Here is a 24021-nt window from a genome sequence, read left to right as displayed (position 1 = left end):
TTTACAGTACATCTGGTGCTACATTACGACCGGTGCTATAATAAGCACGTTAAAACACTCCCTTTGACCGTGTTTCAAAATTCGTCACTCGTTGCATAATATCTATTTTTCGCAATTCTATCGTAAAAGAAAAGAAAACTAACGAAGAGGTTTTACGCATACGAGGGCCACACTGAAAGTTTTGCGTAACTTTTGAATAAAATCATTTATAACCATAATAATACATTTATTGCTTCTCAAAATGTTTCCCTTTACATTCTATGCACATATTCACTCGCTCGGACCATTTTTGGAAGCATGAGGCCCAATCACTTGACTGCATGTTTTCGACGTGGTGATGAAACGTAGTAACTGCCTTATCCGGGGTCTTAAATGTCAAACCCCAAATTAAATCCTTAATTTTGGGAAATAGATAGAAGTCACAGGGTGCAATGTCTGGATTATAATCCGTATAAGAGACATTTTCCACGTTTTCGTAATTAAAAAATGTTTTTGCCTTTATTGCGGTATCGGTGGACGCATTATTATGACGCAGGAGGATGCGGCTTCTCGGTCGTCTCTCGCGGTCTTTTTCAATGACTGCGGGCACACAAATAGTAGTGTACTACTCAGTATTTAACGTTCTTTTATTATTTAAAAGTACGGTACAAAAAAGTCGCGTTTAAAAAAAACAGACGATCAAAATGTTTGGCAACGCTTTTGGCTTGTTGAACTTCTATGGGCCTCCTGTCATCTTCGAAAGACCCATTGACTGGACTAATGCCTTTTTTCCGGATCGTAGCAGTAAATCCAGGTTTCATCTCCTCTAACGATGTTATATACAGCATTTGAACTTTCTTGCTTATACTTACGCAGCATTTCTCGGCACCAGTCAAAAAGTACCTGTTTTTGGACTGAAGTTAATTCGTGAAGAATCCAAAGACAACAAGGCTTCCCGACTTTTAAATATTCTTGTAAAATCTTTTGTATTTGTCTCATACCTATCCCTAATTGTCCTCAAATTTCGTCATAGGTGATTCGTGGGTTTTCTTCAATGAGTCGTCTCACAGTAGCCACGTTTCCTTGAATGATCGCCGTGGACGGTCGACCTTCACGAAAATCATTATCTAGAATAATACTGTCTCTACTAAATTCACCATACCAACGCCTCACGATGCTCAGATGTGGTGCTTCAATCCCAAAAGCATTTTGAAGGCAAGCACTACACTCTTGCGGAGTAAGCGAACTTTTAAAATCATAACAAAATCATAGCTCTAAAAATATTTTCGCGTTAAAGCCACGTTCAACGCACTGACTTACTTTGACAAGCCATTAAAAACAAAAGACGATCGATTTGTCGCCAACATTTGTCACATTCCATAATCAAAAGCCTGTATTTTTTTAAAAATATACAATTCATAATTTAAATATTTACCAGTGGCCAGTAGTGCAAAACATTCAGTGTGGCCTATGTAGTAGGAGAGAGGAGGAGTTTGTTAAGAACTATAGACAATAGAAGAGGAAGGATGCTTGGGCACCTGATACGACACGACGAATTTATCAAAAATATCATAGAAGGGAAAGTTGAAGCAAACAGGAAGAGGGGAAGACCAAGGAGAGCGTACATGGATCAAATAAAGGAAAAGATCAACGTCGTGTCGTATCGGGCTGTCAAAGAGAAGGCGGAGGACCGCCAAACATGGAAATTGCTCCACCGACAAGAGTCATACTCTTAAATATATGATGATGATCGTAAATACCTACCTATGTATTAACAAAAAAAAGTCACTTGTAATTAGTTACTGCCTTTAAAAAGTATAAGTGCCTCAATGTTATTAGACTTTTTGATTCTTTAAAACGTCTTTAGGTCAATAAAGCAAGTGAAAAATTATTAGAGTTAGACCAAGAAAAGTCTGCAGCAATTTTGACAGCCCACGCAGTGCAAGTGTTATTTATAAGTCATAATTTCATAGAAGTTTCTTCAAATCGACCTTATTAATTAGAGATTAAAAATATTGAAAATTATCTTAAAATATTTTAATCTAATATTTCATCTCATACGTTCAATAAGGCCCGGGACTAGACCTTTTTACCTGCACTGACAGTGGGCCTTCTTAGCAACAAGTACAAATTCAGAATAATTGGGAATAATAGGGAGCAACTGCTATTTTTGAATGCTGGGCCTTGTTACCCGCCGGGCCTCATATGCCTGCACCTCACCTACCTTATTTATTTGTTTTACAAGGGGAAAAGTTGTTGATTAACCGCTCGTGCTAATATTGATACCCTAACAAGGGAAACATTTTTTTTATTAAATAGGAGGCAAACGAGCAGACGGATCATCTGGTGGTTAGCGATTACCGCCGCTCATGGACACCCGCAACACCAGAAGGGTTGCAAGCGCGTTGCCGACCTTTAAGATGGGGGTCTTTGAAGGTTTGAAGGTCGTATCGGACAGTTCATTCCACAGTTTGGCTGTGCGAGGCAGGAAGCACATTCACAAATTCAAACATTCTAAAATTGAACCACGAGCGTAGCGAGTGGTTCGTAAAGTTGAACCTTGAGCGTAGTGCAGGTTTTAAGGGACGAAGGTTAAATAAAATTTTCACCACATCAGCTCGTAAAGGCCCTCTTGATTGTTCGTAACGGATAAGAAAAGTGGCATTTAATTTGATGCAAATTTTGAGTTGTTACCGTAGGTAAATTGGATCAGTTGGTTGGTAATATTGACTTTAAAATGATAAATATTGAATAACATCAGTTTGAAATTGATTTTATGATAAAGTAAATATTATCGGAGATGATCGCTCTTAAAAAATATATGTCGCTAGTCATTTATAACCTAAAAGCGCCAAATTACGCATTATTATATTGAAATGACACCGCGACGATGGCAAGAGGCCCGATGGAATAACCCTCATCCCCTGGCAGATGGGACGGCCGCTCATCTGGGATGCCACATGTGTAGACACCCTAGCGCCGTCCCATCTAGTCGCCACGTCTCAGAGAGCTGGCGCCGCGGCAGCAGCGGCTGAAACCCTAAAACGCCGCAAATATGCTGGTCTTACAAACAACCACATATATGCGGCGTTCGCGGTAGAGACCCTGGGGCCGTGGTGTCCTGACGCCCATAACCTTTTTAAAAACCTAAAAAAAAGACTGTTGGAAACGACGGGTGACCCTAGGGCTGGCTCATTCCTAGGCCAAAGAATAGGCATAGCTATTCAGCGTGGGAATGTAGCCAGCCTTATGGGCACACTTCCGCAGGGGACAGATCTGGGGGATCTAAGGTAGGTGGGTAAGTTTTATTTATTTATTTTATTAGTTTTAGTTTTAATTTATTTAGTCCATACTTAATTTTAATAATAGTTTGTATAAGTTTTGTTATTGAATAAATTTTTTTTCCCATGAATGATTAAAACATTTAAAATGACACCTGTGTATTGAATTTGAAGAATACTTTAACAAGGGTAGTTATCTGTATGACAATGCACCTAAAATAATTTTCAAATGTATCTATTATTTCTATACTTAACACGATAACGAATTCTACATAAACGAAACCGCGGGCAATCCCTAGTACATATAGAAATAAATAAGGGAAGGTAAGTTTCCATTAGTGTACTGTGTAAAATAACTATTTACCATTGATAATAATTTTATAAACGCTTTGCGTATTTTTAAGGGCACCGCGCTAACCGCTAGCCCGCGACCGTCGATCGCTGCCTCCTGCCACGGCGCACAGCGCGGCGCGCGCAAACGCCGCGCGTTTGAAATGTAACTTTAATATAAGCTCGGAATGCATACTTACGTATCAGTATTTAGTGTCGCCGTGATTTTATATTTCTAATCTTTTGTGTGAGAAGTAAGATCTTTATTATGACCGTGTAATATTAACTCTACAAACTTTAATTCAATATTGGCTATACTGCTTAACGAGAAATCAATATCTAGACAAGCACATTGTCTACATTTCTAACTTTTTACATGTATACTAAGTTGATAGATAATATCGTAATTTTGCAATATCAGCTACTCTAATTCTGTATTTACATAATAATTCCTGTTTTTACGTTCACCAGAAAGCAGCTGTTCCAGATTTCTAAAAACCGAATATTGTGAATAAATTAAAGTGTTATTGAATATGTTAAAGTTTTTTGTAACTTTAATTTTATATTTACATAGTTATTTAGCAAAAATTGAAAATTTAAATATGGCCGAACGCTCCACCTAAAATTTTCTAACTTTTTACATGAATGTTATTTAACATGCTTACAATAACATATCAAAAAAGAAAAAACTTTAATGTTATCAAAACCTATTTTTGTTCCACCGCTGGTCTAATAAGCGCCACTTGCACTCCACTAACCAGGGTTAAGCTGTTAAACAGTTCACCCAGTGTCAAATTGTACACCGGTAACCATGGTAACTCAGGTTTAACCGGTTAACCCCGAGTTAGTAGGATGATGCCAGTGGCGCTAAGCATCGTAATTATTTGCAAGAATTTAATAAAGGAGGTTAGCTATATACTTATAAGTAGCTAATCAGCATAAACGAACGTATAAGGTGCTGGTGGCATAAGGTGCAGCGCCGGTGTTGGGTTCATTAAGCTGCTTTGAAGCCGTGACAGCGTCACACACAGACAAAATATCCTCCTGACTGAGCATAGTCGCGCTACCCCCTCTGCCACGCATACGGTAATTTTACTCCATGTTCGAGTCGAAAGTGTCTTTGTGTGACGTCCGTGTCTTTGAACGGACTAATCACGCAGCATTTTTGGCATCATCGGTTGCATGAAATAATTGCTCTAAACTCGATCTAGAGGACGCCTAGTCTATGGCGTCACATTTTACAAACATGTTAGTTAGTTTGAACGCGAGAAGCTTTTAACCCATGTTTGTCCATTGGGTCGTTTTCGACCTACTAAATAACATTCGCTCCTACTCATTAAAATTAACAGAAGAATGAGCCTGTAACTCAAGGAGTTCAGAGCTAAAACAAGTCTAGGGCATATATGGCTCAAATAAAATTTGTAGAGTCACACCAAGAAAAACCTGCAGCGATTTTTATAGCCCACGCAGTGCAAGTGTAATTTTAAACGTCAAACTTCTATGAAATTATGATGTATAAATAACACATGCGTGTGGGCTATCAAAATTGCTGCAGACTTTTCTTGGTCTAACTCTAGGTATAGCGGTGTTTCTATCTACCTACTGTACCCCAAATTATCTTAAGAGAAGACACGTCGTCACCTATAGTGGGACGTATAAAGGCTGCTGATGATGAATTGATGATAAAAATGCCTCCTGCAATGTTTTATTTACCCTGTTGCAAAAAATGGATCTTATTGGCATTTAACAATGTCTATCCGACTGCCAATAAATTAATACCCTTTTTAACAAGCCTCCAAGCCAATCGAAGGTATATAAGGTTTTTTCTCAAACATGCAATGAAATATTGATGTTATGTTCCTTATAATAGGCTGCGAAGTATGACGTTTCAGGTGCGGCTAGGACAAAAGGTCGTTAATGGAATTTCATACACATCTTGCAGGCCTAGGCCGGCAAAGTCCTCTTTTTTAATTTTCATTTCACAGATATTTGTGACACAGCATCGTGGTCGTGGCATTCATCCATTAAAAAAAAACTAAAGGCAGTATTTGCTTTATGGTTCGTAATGACACTCTGCCACTACGCCTAAAAAAAAAAAAAACAAAAAACAATGTTTGCTATAATTTGCAGTTTTATTTGTATAAAATCAACTTGAACTTAATAAATAATACATTCTATAATTTTAAATTATAAATTTAACTACACAAATAATAGTACATTACTACAGAGGCCGGGACGAAAGGGGTTGCCGGCCGAAGACATATAGACGGCCGAGCGAAGCGAGGCCGGATAGGTCTGAGCGCGGGCAACCCCATTTCCCGCCGAGGTATGTATAGTGCTTTTCTCAAACATGCAATGAAATAAATAAAATAAAAAATCCACGAAGCCCAAGTTTTATTTATAGAAAAAACTAAAAGTAAACTACACCCAAAATATAACCAACACGTACCTATATCATTATCACGCGTATGTTTTACACGAGTCGTGTATTTTTACTACCCGTATATTTTCATGTATCTTTGATTTTTTCGCCTTGTATCCGTCTCACTGTCGTTTTCGTCACATAAGTTTACATAGTCTTTCATGTTGATATCACGTTTCACATACATCGTTGCTTTATGCATGGAGTAAATAAGTATAATTTCCACAGTGTTGACGAATTTGTAGTTACATTCATTTAAAATATGCCACAAAACTGTTTCTAATAAACTGTAAGCCATTTTTCTTAGTTTCTCAAATAATAAAATTGCCATAAGCAACCATATACATACTTCGTCTTTGACTTGGCGGCAGAGGTAGCAAGTTATTTAAAATCAATTCTGCTTACGCTGCCAATTCCAACACCTACGATTACAATTAATATTAATTTCATTATTTCGTCGGAACTCATATTAAAGTCAAAAAATCAACAACGCACCATAAATCCAATAAAACAGAATGAATATCATTCAACTTTACCTCCATAACAATTTAAAAAATATAACTACGCGTGTTTGAGTAGACCTTTTTACCGCTAACGTTTAGGGATTACTAATATGTTGCATAAAATTTATTGTCATATTTTACTTTCGCATAGCAACCCTTGGCAGAATCATCATTTCGCAGAATTACTTTTTGCATAAGTTTCATGGCATACTGTTGTTTCGCACAATTTTGTAAAGCAGAATAATGCAATGGCATAATCTCAATTTGAAGAATAATACTATAATCGAATAATTGATTTGCCGAAAATTGCGTCGCATAATATGTACTTGGCATACTGTCTTTTCGCACAATTTCCTTAGGCAGAATAATTCATTGGCATACTGTTGATGAGAATAATATTTTGATGGATAGTTAGTTTCTCGCCGAAATAGGTATCGCATACAGATATAAAATCGAATAATATTTTGCTAATTCTTGATTGTAATTCGATTTATGTTATAGTACTTTCGTATAAAGCGTAAATTGCACAAATACTATTAGCACTACTTCTGGAAGCAGTTTCTTTTGAGTAGGGGTCGCAGTTCTAACCTAACCTAACCTACAGTTCTGGAAGCAGTTTCTTTTGAGTAGGGGTCGCAGTTCTAACCTAACCTAACCTACAGTTCTGGAAGCAGTTTCTTTTGAGGGGTGTGTAATGATCCGTATAACAATTTTTGATATATTTTCAAAATTATAACAACTTTTGATATAATTTCATGGTGTATAATCACTTAAGCGGTATAATGAACATTTGATATAACAACAAAATAACTATTTTCATGGGATATAATGTTTAATCGATATAAAAGCTATTCGATATGACGTTTACTGGATATAATGAATATTTGTTATAAGTATTTATGGTATAATGTATTCAAGTTGAGGTTATAATAAAAAAAGTCGGTTCTGGCGCTTCGCCGGCCGCTACCGCGGCACGCTCGCTTCGCTCGCTCGGCTCGCGCGCTGTAGGGTCGCAGTTCTACCTAACACTCCTCCTCGCTTCGCTCGTCGTCGTACCTAACTGAGACCTGCCTTAAGTTCGAATACGTAGGTTGTTATAATAGTAGTAAATATTACAAATTATACCAGTACTACATTATGCCAACTGAGCGTTATATCGAACTTAATTATATACGCTGTTAATGTTAGATTAGAAGTTGTTATATTACAAGTTCATTATACTTGACGATAGTTAGACTCTTTAAGAATATACCATGTATTGTTATAGCAAAAGTGCATTATGTCCCTCAATCGTTATATCGACTAAAAATATATCAAAAGTTGTTATATGGACCGTTACGCACCCTCTTTTGAGTAGGGGTCGCAGTTCTAACCTAACCTAACCTACAGTTCTGGCAACAATTTCTTTTGTGTAGGGGTCGCATTTGTAACCTAACCTAACCTATAGTTCTGGCAGCAATTCCTTTTATGTAGGGGTCGCAGTTCTAACCTAACTTAACCTGTAGTTCTGGCAGCAATTCCTTTTGTGTAGGTTCAGTCAGCGACATGAGTATTATGCGGTAACAATTTCGGCAGAACTTTTATTCTGCTGCATAACATTCTGCGAAATTCAAGTCTACAATATGAGCAATATGCCATAAGAAATTCGGTGGAATGTAATTTATGCTACATACAATTCTGCGTATGTAAAATCGACGATAGTAGTATTCTGCTATTCAAAATTCTGCCAAATGAATGTTATGCGACATGACAGTTATGCTAATTATACAATTATGCAAAAGTATCATTCGGTTAAAAATGTTTCTGCGAAACCTGCTATGCGAAGTGTATTTCGGACAATCGATATTATGCAAGATAAAGGGAAGCCAACGTTTAGATGAAATATTTTAAATGTTTTTATTTGTGTAGTTAAATTTATAATTTAAAATTATAGAATGTATTATTTATTAAATTCATGTTGATTTTATACAAATAAAACTGCAAATTATAGCAAACATTGTTTTTTGTTTTTTTTTTATAGGCGTAGTGGCAGAGTGTCATTACGAACCATAAAGCAAATACTGCCTCTAGTTTTTTTTTAATGGATGAATGCCACGATGCTGTGTCACAAATATCTGTGAAATGAAAATTAAAAAAGAGGACTTTGCCGGCCTAGGCCTGCAAGATGTGTATGAAATTCCATTAACGACTTTTTGTCCTAGCCGCACCTGAAACGTCATACTTCGCAGCCTATTATAAGGAACATAACATCAATATTTCATTGCATGTTTGAGAAAAAACATTTAAAATATTTCATCTAAACGTTAGCGGTAAAAAGGTCTACTCAAACACGCGTAGTTATATTTTTTAAATTGTTGGAGCTAAAGTTGAAAAATATTCATTCTGTTTTATTGGATTTATGGTGCGTTGTTGATTTTTTGACTTTAATATGAGTTCCGACGAAATAATGAAATTAATATTATTTGTAATCGTAGGTGTTGGAATTGGCAGCGTAAGCAGATTTGATTTTAAATAACTTGCTGCCTCTACCGCCAAGTCAAAGACGAAGTATGTGTATGTTATGGCAATTTTATTATTTGAGAAACTAAGAAAAATGGCTTACAGTTTATTAGAAACAGTTTTGTGGCATATTTTAAATGAATGTAACTACAAATTCGTCAACACTGTGGAAATTATACTTATTTACTCCATGCATAAAGCAACGATGTATGTGAAACATGATATCAACATGAAAGACTATGTAAACTTATGTGACGAAAACGACAGTCAGACGGATACAAGGCGAAAAAATCAAAGATACATGAAAATATACGGGTAGTAAAAATACACGACTCGTGTAAAACATACGCGTGATAATGATATAGGTACGTGTTGGTTATATTTTGGGCGTAGTTTACTTTTAGTTTTTCCTATAAATTAAAACTTGGGTTTCGTGGATTTTTTATTTTATTAATTTCATTGCATGTTTGAGAAAAGCACTATACATACCTCGGCGGGAAATGGGGTTGCCCGCGCTCAGACCTATCCGGCCTCGCTTCGCTCGGCCGTCTATATGTCTTCGGCCGGCAACCCCTTTCGTCCCGGCCTCTGTAGTAATGTACTATTTTTCCATTTCTATACAAAATGGACACATTTATTTCCTGTCCATTGTCCTTTTACGGTCGCAATTTTGGATTAGGTAGGTATGTTTACGGGCTAAATAAAACTAACTCTTTAGATTCAACAGTCTTTTTTATAAGCATGTATAATGATTTAGAAGTAAGCAAAGCACAAGAGGGATTGGAAAATGAAAATATAGGTACAGTCCAAGAATCTAATTTCCGACCCATTTCGTACCTTGTCACAGTGACAATCAATATGAAAGATATCGTTAGATGTCATGTCATGCAGCTTGGCGAAAAAATATGTGTAATGTATTTATTGCTGTGTATTTATACTGAGTAGGGTAAGACCACCAGTGAATGAACACTTAAGCAATTATCCAAGTTTGAAAAATCATTGCTCAGCATTCATTAATAATAGGAATAATTAACTGCAATTTAATCAATCGTCATTTAATAAATAAGAAAGTAATTTCTGCGATTTTTAATTACTTTCATAGTTTTTGAGTTATACCAGAATTTACCAAAAACTACCCAAAAACCTAATGAATGAACATAAAAACTAGTGAATGAACACCGAAAAACCCAGTGAATGAACATTATTTAACTCTTTTTAATTAGCATAATAAAATCATTTTTATCACAAACACCGTTTCCGGCTCTATTTTAATAGGTATAGCGATAGCGTTTATATCTTTTTATACCTCCATATTGACTTCGAATCGATTAAAATGTAATAAAATGATGGTTATTCACCAATAACATAGAAACCCGTTACATATTAAAAGGAAAAAATAAAATCAACCATTAAAACAAGAACCGACGTGCATATATTGATGAAAAGGGGTCATGCTCACCAAATAATGCTTAAAATAATAAACTTGTCACTGCATTATTCGTGGTCACCCTGTTCATACATAGAATTAGTAGAAATCCAATAAATGAACAAGCCAAATTTAGTATTGTTCATACATAGGCATGACAAATCTAGTAAATGGACTATAGAAATTTGGTTTGTTCCAATACTGGCTAAATGAATCAGAATCGTTTTCTATGCAGAATCACAAAAAACAAGCTCAATACGATTGCGTTTACATATACATTTGGGAAAAAAATGAAATTTACGCGACACCAGTAAATGAACACACTGTTCATTTACTGGTTTCAGAACATTTGATGAGCCAGTAATGGAACTATAAAAAATAAAAACTTAATCGCATAATACGCCGACAAAGTGTACATAAATAGAAGGTTCAACTCTTAATCTAACCAAATAACTAAACTTTGTACTGGTAAAGATTAAATAAGCACTTCATATGTTGCTCCAAACGTACACTGTTCTTATCTGGGATCTAATATTTCCATACAAAACTTCAAATCCAGAAACACGCAAACTTCAAACGCCAGTCACATCCTAACTTGTCGAAAATAAATTTATTACGGGTTGTCATTGCATAGGAAATAGAGTTGTTAATAAGAAAAAAAATTAAACAAGTGGAAGAAATTGCTATATTTCTTATTTTACACGAAAAACGTGATTTTGTTCATTCACTGGGGGGTGTTCATTCACTGGAGGGTTTACCCTAAATATGTAAAAAAAAATTACATGTTAACGAGATGCCGCTGTACATCTCCATACATTTTGCTTTAACTCTAGTTGTTAAAAGTTGGTGTTTGACAATTAAGTGACGGCAAATCATACCGGGTGTGGCCTATAACACGAGCAAATAATTAAAACATAGATTGTAGTCCTCAAACGGTGACACTTTTGTTCAACAACTTTTAAAAACTATGAAGTACTTAGACTCCCTATTTTTCATACAAAAAAAAATTTATCTTCAATGGACGCCATTGCCACGCCATATCATTGTGATTGACGTTGCTTGTCACGCCTTAAACATAAAAAAATTCGCAATACATTGCGTCTTAGAATAAACTTTAAAGTTTATTAAAAATCAAACCACAAGTTATTTTTAAAAGTCGTTGAACAAATTTTGGTCAGTATGAGGAGTACAGCCTACAGGTAAATTTTTTGCTCATATTACAGGCCACACCCGGTATATATGGTGCAGTAGAGCGCCGTCTGTTTTGGATGTGAAACTCAGGGGCACGTTTTTTATGACTTATACCTCTCTATTTATTATCAAGTTGTTTGTTAACTCTCTATTACAAATTCTCTTTGCTAATATTATACAATAGTTTTCGTTTTCATTTTCAAGTTCTTTTATCACTGTTTCCTATATCCTCACGGAAATGGTTAATTGATTATATTATTGTACATGCTTTAAAAGTTACAACTAATTTTATTTTTCTTTTCAATACATATTTATCTTTGACCTGCAGTTGACCTGCTTTGCTTATCGATAAAAGTTTTGTCAATGACTCGTTTTTCCTAGAAAAAGTTCTAGGTAATTTCGATTACAATGGGTTTGACATGTGGAAATAATGGCGTATTTTCTATCCGATTTCACGAATTTAACTAAAATATAAAAGTCCTCTTTCTTGAGACTAAGCCAAATAAATCATAATCGATTTTACCCAATTTGCCGAAAATTTTCATAGAATGAATAATAATTTAATAAATTTAAATAATTTTCATATAATCTAATATTGGATGGACATTTTATGTTGGACCTAAACCTCTCATTCTCAATAAACGAAATTCTCCACGTATTGAGGTTTACGCTACACGCTATAAGTACATTGAGTTTAAATCTTATAGGATTGCCACGCCGCCAAATTGGATATCACCCTAAAACCTTTATCAGTGAGGCACACGCCACTCCGTTACCTACTGCATTTCCCTATATACACATTATCGAGTGTTGCTTCATAGGCAATCTAAAATTCAAATCATGACATGCCGAAGTTGGTATACTCGTATTCATATTTACGATGCGTAAGCGCTTGGAAGTTGCGAATAAAGTTTGGTGTACAGCGAGCACATTATGAATGAATTCATTCATAAAGTGGCCATGCAATATTGAAGTTGGGTGTACAGTTTTGAGGAATAATGCAGCTATGCCATCCATAGAACCCTATCGCGGTCAAATTGCTTCTCGAGAATTAATTTTGAAAAACATTAATGATAAAAGAGTAATAAAAAAACCTAAGTGCTTTAGCTTGTTATGTACATAGTATTAACAATAAATAACCCTCTTTCAAGTACACCAAAACCTAAGTGCTTTAGCTTGTTATGTACATAGTATTAACAATAAATAACCCTCTTTCAAGTACACCTATTTTGACAGTCAAACAATAACAAAACCCTAAACCGAGCATGCCTCGACACGACATGCCTCGACACAACATGCTCTTGTCCGGTTTTTCAAAACATGTTATAGCCGGACTCCGGAGAGCTAGCCACGGCAATAGGTATGCAATTTATAGAGCAACGAAATCCCTCTAGTTAGTGTGCCATACTATCATTATTAATCAATTCGGGCGCCTGGCAGCTGTTCAGCGGTGGGTGCGGGAGTGGATGGGCAACAAAGGGGTTGCAAAATCAATTGAAGGTGTGCAATTTATAGAGCTCTGAGTTTGGTGTGATATAATAGCTAATTATGTATTTAATTAAAATATAACAACGCCAGGCATTTTATCTGAAAATGTGTAAATGAAAATACACAATCACTTGTGCGCCTGCAGGAAGATCACGAGCAAATTGCACCTGACTCACAATTGCTTTACGCATAGTGTCGTATATGTCTTCTACTTTTTGTACTCTGTCACAGAATAAATAACAGTACTACTCTGTTCAATTACCGACGCCTAGGTAAGTGTTAGGAAAAAAAAAATAGCTATTATACCAAACACAGAGCTCTATAAATTGCACACCTTCAATTGATAGGCCAAGCAATAATAAGTTATAGAGGGAAATGCTAGGAACACAATTTTTGACTACGTAACTTTGTTTGGACTAGTTAGAAGGTGAACATATCAAAAGTCCCCGGCCGTAGCCCCGGTGCTGGGGGGTAGAGGGGGGAAAGAAGGTCTCATTTTTCGGTTTTTCACTTATATCTTGGAAACTATGCGTCTTAGCGACATGACTACTAAGACAAACCAAAAGCTGATAAAATTTGTTACAACTTTTATTCAGTCAAGTTTTTCGATATCTTGAATAGTTTTTGAGATATCCGCTCTTGAAAGTTTATTTAGGGCTTTCAATTTTATCTTGATATCTACATTAGTGACGCTGCTAGACCGTGTTTGGTATCATTTTCGTATAAATCAGGGGTGCTGAATTCAGTTTTGGTATCACATTGACACAATTCCTAAGAAAAATCATATAAACTTTAAACAAATACCTTTTTTTTTTATTCCTCTTCAAGCTTAAATCGCTCAACCGATTTAATTGAAATTTGGTATACAGATATTTCAAGTCCCAAGACAGGACATAAGATACTTTTTATCTCAATAATCATCCTTTAAAGTTGTGAAATGGAGTATGGGGGGAATTCAACTTCGTCGACGAAACTGAATTTCTGAGGTTAATACTGCTCAAGGTAAGGTTTGAAGTCATGTTTGGTATCATTTTCATCTAAATTACAGATGTATTCCGCCCTAAATTTCATCTAAACCGGTTCAGCGGTTATTGACTTCCCATACAAACTTCCACCCCACTTTTCACACCCTCAAAAGATGCTTTTTGGTTATTAAAACTATTCTATGTTCTGTGTCGAGACTGAAACTATTTCTATACCAAATTTCAACGAAATTGGTTCAGCAGTTTAAGCGTGAAGAGGGATTTAAAAAAATATATTTTTTTAAATTTTGGTTTTACTTCGGAATAGTGTCAATGTGATACCATAAATGAATTCAGCACCCCCGATTTATACGAAAATGATACCAAACATGGCCTAACAGCTTCACTGACGTAGATATCAAGATAAAATTAAATTCCCTAAATAAACTTTCAAGAGCGGGTATCTCAAAAACTATTCATGATATCGAAAAACTTGACTGGATAAAACTTGTAACTAATTTTATCAGCTTTCGGTTTGTCTTAGTAGTCATGTCGCTAAGACGCAAAGTTTCCAAGATAGCAATGAAAAACCGAAAAATTCGACCTTCTTACCCCCCTCTACCCCCCAGCACCGGGGCTACGGCCGGGGACTTTTGATATGTTCACCTCCTAACTAGTCCAAACAAAGTTACGGAGTCAAAAATTGTGTTCCTAGCATTTCCCTCTACAACGTTTTTTGAGCATTTATTTCCTGACCTATGAGTTTATTTATTGATAAAAACAAAGAAAGGAATAAACAAACATAATAAAACTTACAAAACTATAGATAAAAAATTTGGTACACCTTCAATTGATTTTACAACCACTTTGTTGCCCATCCACTCCCACCGCTAAACAGCTGCCAGGCGCCCGGATTAATTAATAATGATAGTATGGCATACTAACTAGAGGGATTTCTTTGCTCTATAAATGGCATACCTATTGCTGTGGCTAGCTCTTAGACCATTACCAAAATATAAAACAGTGTATATTAAGAGGAAAGGACCGCGTCTCTATGCAAACATAAGTCCCATTTTTACCTCTGGATTAACATTATAAAAAATATTTTTACGCAATCAAATAAATAATTACAACCACAGCCCTGCCCCGTCCTTCCTTAGATTTTTTAGTTTTGTTTTTAATAATAATAGTGAGAAGCTATTACAATTTATCTGAAATTGTTTTTTTATCCTAACTCGTATAGTGTCAAAAAGTCGGTTTTGTGAAAAGTCACTCTATGGTTAATTTATAATAAATGTTTTCAATAATGTCTGTGTTTTATGTTTTTTTTTACACAAAGAAAGAGTTTGCACCTATAATAACTATATAAAACAACGTTCATATATTTCTTAAATGAATTACGATGAAAAATTGTTTAAAAATATACTTATACTTCGTTTTTTTTAGCATTAGAAATTAGGTAAACAATCTTGATGTGTCTTTTAATTGAAAAACACATTTTAAAAATAAGTTATGGCAAATATGTAACAATTATTGTTATGGCAAATATATTAACCTCGTAATTGCGACTTGTTGGGCTTAATTTACCTATTATATATTTTCCCTGAAATGCCCTCGTGCAAGAAGTGCGATTTACGTTTCGATGGCGATGGGGATGTCCAGTGTTCCCAGTGTGGTGGTTTTTACCACTTTAGATGCTCCGGGGTGCAAGAAACAACCTTTAAAAGAATGACGGCCGATAAGAAGTCGAGTTGGCGGTGTATTTCATGCCGTCAATGTGATAGTAGCGATGTACTGGCAGACTTAGTAAAGGAAGTGAAAGGATTTAAATCTCAATTCAATAAAATGCAGGAAGGATTGGACCAGGCTAACCAGGGTATCACAAATATTGAGGGCAAGCTCGGTATGCTTGAAACCAGATTGGATGACCTCACTACGAGGCTTACTCTGGCAGAAGCCAAGGTCGACCGCCTCCCGGCAGTTGAGTCCAGTTTGAAGAGTCTTGAATCGGAGCTGGCCGCCTTAAAAGTAAATGAGAGTGGCCGGGAGCAGTTCGGTAGGCTTAATAACATCGAAATCAGTGGTGTTCCGCAGACGAATGGGGAGAACTTAATGTCCATCTTAGGCGGCATCTGTGTCACGGTCGGTTTCAATCTATGTGAAACTGACGTCGACACCATACATCGCGTGCGCCGCTTCCAGTCGTCGTTAAGCAGTAAGGAGAATGCGGACTCAAGGCCTCCTGCGATCATAGTTCGTTTCTGTCAGCGGAGGCGCAAGGACGAGCTGGTGGCGGCGGCGCGCGCGCGCCGCGGCCTCACCAGCGCCGACGCCGGCCTCACTGGGCCTGCGGTCGCCATTTATCTTAATGAACACCTAACAACCGGCAATAAGATATTACTGAGGAAGGCTCGTGATAAGAAGGTTGAGCTGAATTACGATTATCTCTGGGTAAAACAATGTAAAATCTTTATGCGCAAAAATGACAAATCAAGAGTGTTCGTCATTACTGACGACACCGACCTGAAAAAGTTAAAGTGACAGTTTACGTCTGTGTTTAAATTTCCGGTCTTTATTATTTGCGTAGGACTTATAGCTTATTTAGCCACTACTTATATTATCAAACTGCACAACGGGACTTAATCGCGTATTTAAGTTTTAAGATTTACCTCCGACGTTTCGAGGACGGCGTTGTCCCCGTGGTCTCGGAGAAGACTGGCTCAAGTTGACATCAACATCTTCTAGCCGCGCGAGTTTTTCGAACTACCCGCACTTGGTCTTGTTTATCAGTTTGAACGTTTTGCGCACTAGGGATGTCACTCTGTCGACACACAACACTAACGATATTCGATTTATCGACTGTCGATATTCGTTTCCGCTTACATTTACTAATGACTGGATTCCATGTGGATGAGATCTTAAAACCCTCGTCCCGATTAAAATTGCAATGTTTTTTGATTTCAATGGCTTCCCGCACTTTTCTACTGTAGAAATGGCGATCCGTGGAGAGGATTTTAGGGTTATGCAGCTCAATCCAGTGGTTTGGTCCTGACTCCAGCAAATGCTCAGCCACCGCAGACTTGTTGACCTGACGATTTTCTGTCGGAGGTAAATCTTAAAACTTAAATACGCGATTAAGTCCCGTTGTGCAGTTTGATAATACTACTTATATTGTAAATTATTTCCTATTTTGTTGGGAGTCATGTATCAAATCAATACTAATGATCACTATAACTTTCGCAAGGTGTGAGTTATTCTATTACACGTACTTATTTCCTCATATAATTATTATTTTAAATTGGGTGCTCTTTTCTGATTTTGTTTTTATTTATGGTAACTTGTCTGATGAACAATGCATAAATTCAATCCACGTTCGTGCTTATTTTTTAAATTTAAATTTGTTTAGTGTCTGCAAATAATATATCTATTTATTATCAGAACGTGAGGGGTCTGCGGACTAAATCGCACACATTTTTATCTAACGTAATAAATGCCTCGTACGATTTAATTTGTTTATCTGAGACCTGGCTCAATCCTGATTTTTTCAGCAATGAGTATTTTGATGGTAGGTATGAAGTGTTCAGACGTGACCGTGCAGGCCGCTCTGCGCAGCGCGGGGGCGGCGTGCTGGTAGCGGCGCAGCGTGGGCTCAGTGTGTCGCGCCGGGACGAGTGGTGTGCGGCGCCGCGCCATGAGGAAATATGGCTCACAGTGGAGCCGCGGGCCTGCGCCGACGCGCCCCACTCCTCCCGTGCCTCGCGGCGTTCGCCATGCGTGCATGTAGCTTGCATTTACTTTCCTCATAACGATAGCCATGCTAATTCACTTCTTTGCTTTTTTGATAATGCCGCTAGGCTAATGCATTCCCACCCTGATGATATTTTTATTTTACTGGGTGACTACAATATTTCCCACGCTTGTTGGTCTCTGTGCGGGGACCAAAACCGTCTCCAAATAGAGGCAAGCGATGACCCCATTGTGACCATGCTTTCTGATTTTATTGCACTAACCAGTGTACACCAGTTCAATGCGTGTTATAACCTTAATGGACGGGTTTTGGACTTAGTGTTGAGCAATGCTGACTGCATGGTTACCTCCTGTACCTCCCCGCTTACTCCCGAAGACCCTCAGCATATAGCTTTGGATATATCTTTAGCTCTAAATTTGACAACCTATTTGCCTCAATTAATACCGAATCAATCTACAAAGCCAGTATTTCATCGTGGAAACTTTGATCTCATTCGTAATGAATTATTAGTGACTGATTGGTCGTGTTTAAATGACCTTGACGTGGAGGATTCTGTTGCATATTTTTATTCTGTCGTTAGGAACCTCATAATAAAACATATCCCGCATAAATGTATCAATGTCAACAATGGATACCCTCCATGGTTCTCCCGCGTCCTTATTAAAACTCGTAAACAAAAGCTTTCAGTCCATAAGCGATGGAAAGTGTACGGTAATCCACTGGACAGAGCGGAATTTGTTCTCTTAAGGGCAAGGGAACATAAGATGGAGTCTGAGTGCTACAATAACTACATCGCCTTTGCTGAGGACAAAATTTGTAGCAATCCGTCATACTTTTGGACCTTTATTAAGTCAAAATTTCCTACCAATAGCATGCCGGACCAAATGACATATCTTGGTAATACTTCCAGGGATGGAGACACCATAAGTAACTATTTTAATGACTATTTTAACTCTGTTTTTATCCCTGATCCACCCACTACTACCAGTTCTTTGCCAGTCCCAAATGATGACACTCTTGTTGATTTGCGGTCTATTACTATTACTGAAGATTGTGTACTCAGACATTTACAAAAAGTTGATATTAGAAAGGGTAGTGGTTCTGATTTGATCCATCCTATCTTTATCAAATCGTGCGCTCGTGAATTAGTCGTTCCGCTTACTAAAATTTTCACTAAATCACTGTCAAGTGGTCATTTCCCTGATTTATGGAAGAAAGCCCTTATCACACCTATATATAAAAGTGGCGATACCCAATTAGTGACTAATTATAGACCCATTAGCAAACTAAATATTTTCGGAAAAATATTTGAAAAAATTGTTTGTAACGAGATTAGGGCCGTAATTTGCCATCATATATCTCTGAATCAGCACGGTTTTTGTCAAGGTAGGAGTGTGGACACTAACTTACTTACTTTCACTGATTTTATTACCGACAGGATCTCATCCGGTTACCAGGTTGACGCCGTGTATACCGACTTTTCGAAATGTTTTGATAAAATAAATCATAATAACTAAATAATTAAACTTCTCAAGCTCGGTATACATGGCGATCTCTTGAGATGGGTAAAATCATATCTTTCGAACCGAAGTCAGGCTGTTGCATTGAAGGGATATACATCGCGTTTTCTTCCCGTGCCATCCGGAGTACCACAAGGGTCACACCTTGGCCCGCTTCTTTTTGTCTTGTATGTCAACGACATAGCTAATTGTTTTCTATACTCTGATCACCTAATTTATGCTGATGACACGAAAATATACAAATCTGTTACCTCGGAAGCGGATTGCCATGCATTGCAAGAAGACCTAGATCGTTTTTCCCAATATTGTTCAAATAATAATTTTTTCCTTAACCCCGACAAATGTTTTGTTATCAGCTTCAATCGTAAGCAAGACCCTATAATATATAATTATAAATTATCCCATTCAAATATTTCAAGAGTTTCCTTCATTAGAGATTTAGGAGTTACATTAGACTCGCAATTAAATTTTAATACCCACATAGATAACATTTGTAAGCGGGCATATAAAAATTTGGGCATGTTGCTTCGGGTAGGGCAGCCTTTTAAGCGACCTAGAACTTATAAGTTATTGTTTTTCTGTTTTGTCCGTAGCGTCCTCGAGTTCGGTAGTGTTATATGGTCACCGCAGTATCAGGTACATATTGATCGACTGGAGCGGATTCAAAACATTTTTATAAAATCTCTTAGTTATAGGACAGGTTTTCACTTCAATGACACCTCGACGGCTGCGAAGTACTTCAATATCCCTTCCCTCAGTAATCGTAGGATGTATTTGGATGTTATGTTTTTCTACAAAATTTGTAAAAATGCAATCCAATGCCCAAATCTTTTACAAAAAGTGCTTTTTAGTGTTCCGCACCGCCCCTTACGTTCTAGGCCCCTTTTTCACGTTACTTTTGCTCGCAAGAAATATGCGCAGCATACGTTTTTCAGACGAGTGCCCAACTATTGTAATAGACATCTAGGCAGGATTGATCCCTTTCACAAATCACTTACTACACTTAAAATCATGTTAAAGGAAAAAATATTATTGCTGTAACTACCTACTCTCTGAGATTTTATTTTGATAGCTATTGTTCCTTGATTTTTATCTATTTTTCTGTACTACGCTTCCTATTTTCAGAATTCTATATTTCTTTTCTTGACCCTCGCTGTAATTATTATTATTATTCCGACTTTTTGCTGTAAGTATTAATGAGTTATTCTTGCTTCTTGTTGTATGTATCCTACCTTGGGCTTATGCTTGTACCTATTGTATACCAATTTTCAGTTACATGTATATTTTATGAACCTCCAGGTCTTTTTAGTATTAAGATTTATGTGCGTATTACGCACCTCTAACATATGTATCTTATATGACTGTATGTGTTCTGAATAAATAAAATAAAAAAATAAAAAATAAAAAAAATTATGAATCTAATACGATCATTTATATTCTTCTGCTTTCATAAGTAATAGTTTTATATTTTTATAAAGCGTTTTTCAATAAAAAGACATGTCAAGATCGCTTACCTTCTTGCAAGTTCTTTCTAATGCTAAAAAAAAACGAACTATACATGCAAAAATATAAAATATATTCTTACAAGAAGGAAAAAGGAAAGTAGAATGAAAATACAATCAAAATGAAACAGTAGAATCACCGAGTTAAGATTTAGAAAACGAGCACGTTTTATATCCTATAAATCTGTACTATTGTCTATGTCATCTAATATATATCGTTTCTAAGTCATAAAATGTTTGATGCGCATCTATCGTATATCCACCTGTGTACCTTCCTATCTATTAGAAATATATTGGTCTGGCTTTTCATAATAAAATTATGTTTGGACAGGTTCGCTTATCAGGAGAAGCCAATGACTGCCATGAAAAATTATGTGTACCAAGCTATTATCAAGAAATTGAATCGATGTGGAACGGAAGGTGTGCATCGTGATCAGTTTTCTAACTTTTGAAAAGTTTGCCGGAACCTAGTGAGCGAACATTTCAATCTAGAATTTAAAAACATTTTTTGCTTTAAAATTAAAAAGAAACTTTCCAAGAGTTTAAATTTTCTGAACTATGAACTATTTATACGCTTATGTTTTACTATAGGCTCCACCCGTGTCTTCGTTCGTGTAAAATCCCTTTCTTAGTGCAAGTGACAATTTTTATATCAAAACTGCCGTGGGACTCAATATTATAATTGCCTATATTATATTATAACAACGGCTCATTCAGGTTTATGTTCAGGTTCACGGGAAAGCTGCAGGTTACAGTTTGCGTCGGTCAGCCAATGCGTGTCGCTCCTGATGAAGCTTCTCGTTACGGAGCGAAACGTGCCCGGTAATCTTTGGCTTAAAAACGTGAGTGATCCATTTTTATTAAAATAAGTATATAACATTTTTATTAAACTATTGTTTAAGATATCGACAACGTTCTAATGACAAAGTCTCAACAATTTAAGCCTAAATATAACACACAAATCAGCACGTACAAAAAGATCCCTTTCATCTACAATTCTATATTTAATCTATTAGACTCAGTAAAACTTAAAAAAGATTTTGTTCACTAGCTAACTCTAAAGAAATATTTTCGTAACATTCAAAAACATTTTAATGGAAGCGTGTGTGCTGGAAATAGCTTTTGTTCTCGCAGAGACCTCGGGTTCATTAGAAGCTTTAATGAAAGATTTATTTTTCCGGGCGAAAACCGTCCTTGTAGCCCGAACTATAATTATATCCTATTGTCGGGGGTCCAAATTGCTAATTTGACCGCAGAGATTTAATTATGCATGCTGGCCGCGAGAGAGGGCCATAAAGGAAGGGATGTCACAGACAGGCTTGTTTATAATGTAGCAAGTAAGCGCAATCCAACCCTGCACTGGCTGCTCTGTGCCAAGTATTAACTTTTTATAACACAGCGAACTTTTGCGGTTTACGGTCGCGCTGGGAAAACCGTGTCAATTTTTGGCACCTATATTTTTAACTTCATTGTGATAAATTATTATTCGCACTGGATTTATTCAGAAACCTTTCAGCGCTAAAAGCGTAAAATTATAAAGGTTAATTTTCGTATGTAAGTACCTATTTTAATTTACACGATATGGTAATCACTCACTCTATTCTTCGTAGTAGTGAGTACCTAGCTTACGTGGATATAAGACCAGCCAATCGGATTCGCAATGGTACATAATGTTTCGTGGCATGTAACAACCATCAAGACCATCATGCATTACATTCTAACCCTCTTATTCATAAAACTTATCAACCTCACTTAGGTACTACCTCTTTTAAATTTTGTGTCTCTCTAACATACAGAAATATCAAAATGGTGGAAAGAGACAAACGATTATTAACGGTTTGTTAGATTGGCAGATGTTTATGAATGTATAAGTAGGTACACTTTAAGTAAGTAATAAATTAATAATAAAAAAGTTTGAGTTTTTTGGCCAAAACATGTAAAGTTCGTTGAACTCGTTGAAGTCACGTTAAAGTGTCATAAATTATTAAAAAGAAGATATAATCCTATTTTTAACCGACTTCCAAATCCCAAAGGAGGAGGTTATCAATTCGGTTGTATGATTTTTATTTTTTTTATTTTTTTTATTTTTTTTATTTTTATTTTTATTTTTTATGTTTGTTACTCCATATCTCCGTCATTACTGGACCGATTTTGAAAATTATTTTTTTGATTGAATGTATATGCATACAGATTGGTCCCGTTTCTGTCAAAACCCAGTTCTGATGATGGGTTCCATGAGGAATCGAGGGAACTCCTTAAATCTTAAAGGCATACATATAGTGATTTTTGGGTTTTTATCATCAAATCAAGCATATACATCCAAAAAAGTGACATTTGATGAAGTGGAACTGCTGATGATGATCAGAACGGAACTCCTCAACGACGCATAGTTCACGGTTGGCGATTTGTCCTCTTCGTTATGTTTGTTAAGCAAGTTCAGTTTTTAATGCACATTTTTGTCAAGCTCGAGTTCTGATGATGGGATCCATGAGGAATCGAGAGAACTCCTCAAATCTTAAAGGCATGCGTATAGAGATTTTTGTATTTACATCAGAAAATTAAGCATTTTCATTAAATACTGTCACATTTGATGAAGTGGAACTGCTGATGATGATCAGAACAGAACTCTTCAACGACGCATAGTTCACGTTTCGAGATTTTTCCTCTTCGTTATGTTTGTTAAGCAAGTTAAGTTTTTAATGCACATTTTTGTCAAGCTCGAGTTCTGATGATGGGATCCATAAGGAATCGAGGGAACTCCTCAAATATTAAAGGCATGCGTATAGAGATTTTTGTATTTACCTCAAAAAATTAAGCATTTTCATTAAAAACTGTCGCATTTGATGAAGTGGAACTGCTGATGATGATCAGAACAGAACTCTTCAACGACGCATAGTTCACGTTTGGCGATTTTTACTCTTCGTTATGTTTGTTAAGCAAGTTAAGTTTTTAAGCCACATTTTTGTCAAGCTCGAGTTCTGATGATGGGATCCATAAGGAATCGAGGGAACTCCTCAAATATTAAAGGCATACGCATAGATTTTTTTTGTATTTTCATCATAAAATCAAGCATTTACATTAAAAACTGTCGCATTTGATGAAATGGAACTGTTGATGATGACCAGAATAGAACTCTTCAACAACGCATAGTACACATTTGGTGATTACGA

The 24021-nt window shown here is 36.4% G+C and overlaps 2 protein-coding genes across 2 annotated transcripts in view; both read left to right on the top strand.

The window, feature by feature from the left end:
* Positions 1 to 24021, top strand: part of LOC134664220 (xanthine dehydrogenase) — a 165864-nt gene that overhangs the window by 65641 nt on the left and 76202 nt on the right. The gene's annotated exons all lie outside the window — the stretch shown is intronic.
* Positions 15810 to 16622, top strand: LOC134674954 (uncharacterized). Its single transcript, XM_063533449.1, has one exon. It carries the CDS (start codon positions 15810 to 15812, stop codon positions 16620 to 16622), a length of 813 nt encoding a protein of 270 aa, XP_063389519.1.

The sequence above is a fragment of the Cydia fagiglandana genome, chromosome 1 (assembly GCF_963556715.1).
Source record: "Cydia fagiglandana chromosome 1, ilCydFagi1.1, whole genome shotgun sequence".
Lineage (NCBI taxonomy): Eukaryota > Metazoa > Arthropoda > Insecta > Lepidoptera > Tortricidae > Cydia > Cydia fagiglandana.
The sequence above is the reverse complement of the archived record's forward strand: the minus strand, read 5'-3'. Positions and strand labels throughout refer to the sequence as shown.